General features: G+C 42.5%; 1 protein-coding gene across 1 annotated transcript; it reads right to left on the reverse strand.

Moving 5' to 3' along the window:
- Window positions 1-3,605: 3,605 nt before the first annotated feature.
- GTSF1L (gametocyte specific factor 1 like) lies at window positions 3,606-4,492 on the reverse strand. The gene has a single exon (XM_027623104.1). It carries the CDS (start codon window positions 4,152-4,154, stop codon window positions 3,690-3,692), a length of 465 nt encoding a protein of 154 aa, XP_027478905.1. The 5' UTR covers window positions 4,155-4,492; the 3' UTR covers window positions 3,606-3,689.
- Window positions 4,493-4,798: the final 306 nt, after the last annotated feature.

Consider the following 4,798-nt stretch of genomic DNA (forward strand, 5'->3'; position numbering starts at 1 on the left):
GTGTTTTCCCCTTTCTTTTCTTTGAATTTATTAAGTTTTCTGTAATCTGGTCTGTTTTCTCCTCTTGCTGGTTGAATTACATAAATATTTCTTTGATTTTAGAGGCTATTTAAAACTTCTTAGATTTTTTTATTAATTTATTTGACAGAGAAAGAGAGTGAGAGAGCACAGCAGGCAGAGGGAGAAGCAGGCTCCCCGCTGAGCAGGGAGCCCTCCGCGGGGCTTGATCCCAGGACCCTGGGATTATGACCCGAGCCAAAGGCAGATGCTTAACCAACTGAGCCACCCAGGCGCCTCTGTTTAAAACTTTTTAATATGCATGTTTGTTACTGTTTCTGTCCTTCTGAATGATGCCCTTTCCTGGCCTATTTTCATTGAGTTTTGTTTTTCATTTTAAATGCAAAATTGATGATTTTCTTGGTTGATTAACTTTGTGTACATATTTTATAAATTCACGTACTCATCGTTGTTTCTCTTATCTCATTACATTTTCTTTTTGCTAAGTAATACCACCTCCATTTCTGCTACTAGTAGGTGGCATTAGTTGAGAGCTTCCTGTATGCTAGACGCTGTCCTGATAACCTTACATGTGTTAAATCCCTTAATCCTACACATAGTCCTGGGAGTTTGTCATCCCTACCCTGTGGATGAGGAAACAGAATCACACGAAGGTTAGGTTATGCCCGAGATCTAGCATTAGGAAGAGTGGAGCTGGGCTTCCATCCTGGCTATTGTGTTGCTCTTTACTTTCTGTGTGTTTAAATTTTTTGTTTTGAAATCATTTTAGGTTTACAGAAAACTTGCAAAGATACTACAAAGAGTTCCCATATACTCCTCACCTGGCTTTCTCTAATGTTAACATCTTACAAAAGCATCGTGCATTTAACAGAACTAAGAAGTTTATGTTGGTACAATACTAGTAACTAAACTACAGACTTTATTTGGATTCACCAGTTTTTCCACTCATGTCTTTTTCTTTTTTTTTTTTATTATTATGTTACTGTTAATCACCATACATTACATCATTAGTTTTTGATGTAGTGTTCCATGGTTCATAGTTTGCGTATAACACCCAGTGCTCCATATAGAACATGCCCTCTTTAATGCCCATCACCAGGCTAACCCATCACCCATGTCTTTTTCTGTTCCAGGATCCAATCTGGGATCCCACATTACATTTAGTGTACATACGTGTATTTCAAAAAACCTTTTTAGTATGGAAGATTTCAAAGTTATATAAAAATGGGGAGAATAGTAAGATTTACCTATCACTCAGCTTCAACAACGATTAACTCATGACCAATGTTTAATTCATGCCCCAAACCAAATTACTTTTTTCTTTTTCCTGGTCCTGGTGGCCTATAGTTTATAGATGTATGCCCTACAGATCACCTTCTTATTTCACCTGCTTCCTGTATGTTCATGCACTTTAGTAATCATGGAGTTTCTAAAGCCAACACCTAGAACAACTTCAACAACTTTCTCCTCTTCCTCTTCTTCCTCTTCCTCTTCCCCTTTTCCTTCGAAATCTTTATTTCACACTTTGTAGAAGGAATTGAAGGGCCCAGGAGTGGCAAAGTTATGATTATTTAAAAATAACTTAGTTATTTTTAACTGAGCCTGGGTGGCTCAGTCATTAAGCATCTGCCTTCGGCTCAGGTCATGATCCCAGGGTCCTGGGATCGAGTCCCGCATTGGGCTCCCTGCTCCGCAGGAAGCCTGCTTCTCCCTCTCCCTCTGCTTGTGTTCCCTCTCTCGCTGTGTCTCCCTCTGTCAAATGAATAAATAAATTAAAAAAAAAAACTAAAAAAAATAACTTAGTTAGGATTTCCTCTTGAAAAACTTCCAAAAGACTTAAGTCTTTAGCTGATTAAGAAAGTGTATTTTAGGGCGCCTGGGTGGCTCAGATGGTTAAGTGTCTGCCTTCGGCTCAGGTCATGATCCCAGGGTCCTGGGATCGAGTCCCGCATCGGGCTCCCTGCTCCTTGGGAGCCTGCTTCTCCCTCTGCTTCTCCTCTCTCTCTCTCCCTCACGAATAAGGAAATAAAATCTTCAAAAAAAAGTGTATTTTAATCCTTTGGCCAGATAATATATTCACATATATTCACATGTAAAAGGTACTCTGCGAGCAACACTGTGGCAGAGGGTTGAAATTGTCTGACACAATATGAGCAAGAAGGTCTAACCTATTCCAGTGTTTTCTCCTCTGACTTAAACAGTGTTCCAGCTGTTGGCTAAAGTGCGGTTGAGGTATGCCCTTGTTCAGGTTCATCAGGGAGGGAAGAATCATGAGTGCCAACCATCACCAACCACCTGGCCTTCTGAGGAATCACCACTTCATCTTAATCTTCCCCAACAGTTAATACCTCTGCTACTTAGGGACATTCCATTGTTAGCTTGAGTTTCTTACATATGAAATAACAACAGATAAATTTGGTCTGTGAATCCTCTTAGAATTCCAGGTAGCATTGTGTTGGTGTGTGGTTTTCTGAGGGGAGGGTTCCAAAGCAAAAGGGGGCAGGGTTTTCAATGTTCTTGAGAGACAGTGAGGTGTAACATAAACCATAGGATTAAACTTTTACTTCTTTTTTTTGTCTCCCTGTAGAAAAAATAAAGATACCTTTAGTATCTTTAGGTCTTTAGACCCTTTAGGTCTACAGGAAAGTCTGTCTCCCCTGACTTTTGGTCACCTAGTTCTCTTCCCTGGGGAGAGCTGATAAGTTTCTAGGGAAGAGACCAGCCAGCTTTGTCTGTAAGGGATCAGATAGGAGACATTGTAGGCTTTGTGGGCATTCACCTGTTCTAGTAGGTCCTTGAGAGAAATTTTTTGCAGATACAAGCACATACATATACATGTTCTCTCCCATAGCTCTGCAAAAATGGTAGCTTAATATAGAGTATTCCGGGCTTCACTTTTCTCTGTTAAATCGGGTTGGCAAACTATGCCCCACAGGCCACATCCAGCCTGTTACCAGTTTCTGTAAATAGTTTTACTGGAACCTACATTCATTTGTCTACATACTGTCTGTGGCTGCTTGCATGCCACCAAGGCAGAGCTGAATAGTTGTGACAGAGAACATTTGGCTTGTGAAGCCTAAAATCTTTACTCTGTAGCCTTTTAGAGGAAAAACTTTGCTGGTGTCTGAGTTAAATACTGTGTTGTAGCCTTTCCAAGCTAGTCCAGAAAAAGCTTCCTCACCCTTTCTCATGGCATACTATGTCTTTGTATGGCTGCCCCATCATTCATTTAATCAAACCCTTCCCTAAGGGATATTTGGACCATTTCGGACTCTTTGACCCTTACTGCTACAAATAACGTGGCAGTGGATAACCTTGTACTTACCTCATTTTCTGCAAGTGTGAATATATTCACAGGATATATTACTGGAAGTGGAGTTGCTCCATCGAAGCAGAGGACACTGGTGATTTTTACAGCTAATGCCAAATTGCCCTCCACAGAGGTTTACCTACCAACTTACATTCTCACCAGTGTTATGAAAGTGCCTATTTGCCCCATCTTTGCCAGCAGAATGTCCTGCCAGCCTTTAGATTTTTACCAACTGCTATGTGGAAAAAAAAAAAAAAAAACGTTGCCTAGGGTAGTTTACTTTGCATGCTTTTATTTGGATGAGTTGCATCTTCTTTCAGGTATTTAAGAGGCTGAGCAGCTCCTTTCTGTTGCTGGTGGTTTACTCTCCTGGTCTGACGGTCTTCTGGGGGGTGGTCAGGGATGGGGGGTGGGCCCCTCTCTCTGACTCTCTTGTGTCACTTTCACAAACAAGCTGTTGGGGAGCAAAAGTCTTAAGGACAAACATGGGATGGCAGTTAGTGCCATCGACATTCCAGACGTCAGAACTGGGGAGCCAGGGGGGCCCTGGAAGGGCATTTCCATTCTGCTCTGAACTTGGAAGGCTAACTTTCAGGGGGTGCAAGCTGTTCTCCTCCTCCACTGCGCTTCTGTTGACGCAGGCAGCCTCGTGCTCCTCCAGCTTTTTGATGGGGACCACGTGGCAGGCGTTGTATTTGCAGCTGGCCATCTTTTTGGCTTTCTTGGGGTTCTTTCTCCTGCAGGATGCCAGGTGGTACTGAAATCTGCTGAGTGGGACTCGGTGGTGAGGGTTGTAAGGGCAAATTTCTAAGGCTTCTGGCTCCATGAGAAATTGTTCTTGAAGCAGAGTAGCTCACTTCCCAGAGTCAAAATGAAATGCCCCTGGTGGAAAAACCCTTTGGTAAGGAGGATGGAGCTGTCCTCTGCCCAGAGTTGGCCCTTAGAGCTCTGTTGGCTAAGTCCTTAGCAACTCATGCTTTCTGTGCTCTGCGACCAGGGGTGGTGGGTTAGGAAAAGGATGGGAGCTGTCAGGGGCAGCTGCACAGAGAGCCGAGTTACAAATGGCAGGTGAGACAGAAGAACCATATAAAGCACATGCAAGAGCCAGAAAACCACAGCTGCCCCACAGGAAGGTAAAGAAGGTACATGCCAGCCCTCCTTGACTCTGACAGGTACGCTGTGTGATGTCAAGGAGCAGTCATGAAAGGTCACAATGGGCAGCTGGAGTCATCAGCAAAAGGCTACTTGTCGTCCATCACTTTCAAAGGGCGGGGTGGCTGTGGGAAAAGCTGCCATTCAAAATTGTTGGTGGCATGTCTGTTGCCATTTAGCTGTTTTAAACTTATATGTTTAATATAATTCCCTATATATTTGGGGTTAAATCTACTATATTATTTTGTGCTTCCTAATCGATTCTTTGGTTTACTTTTTCTCTTTTCTTCCCTAATTTTAAATAGACAGTTTAAAAAA

This window comes from Zalophus californianus, chromosome 8 (assembly GCF_009762305.2).
Source record: "Zalophus californianus isolate mZalCal1 chromosome 8, mZalCal1.pri.v2, whole genome shotgun sequence".
NCBI classification, from domain to species: domain Eukaryota; kingdom Metazoa; phylum Chordata; class Mammalia; order Carnivora; family Otariidae; genus Zalophus; species Zalophus californianus.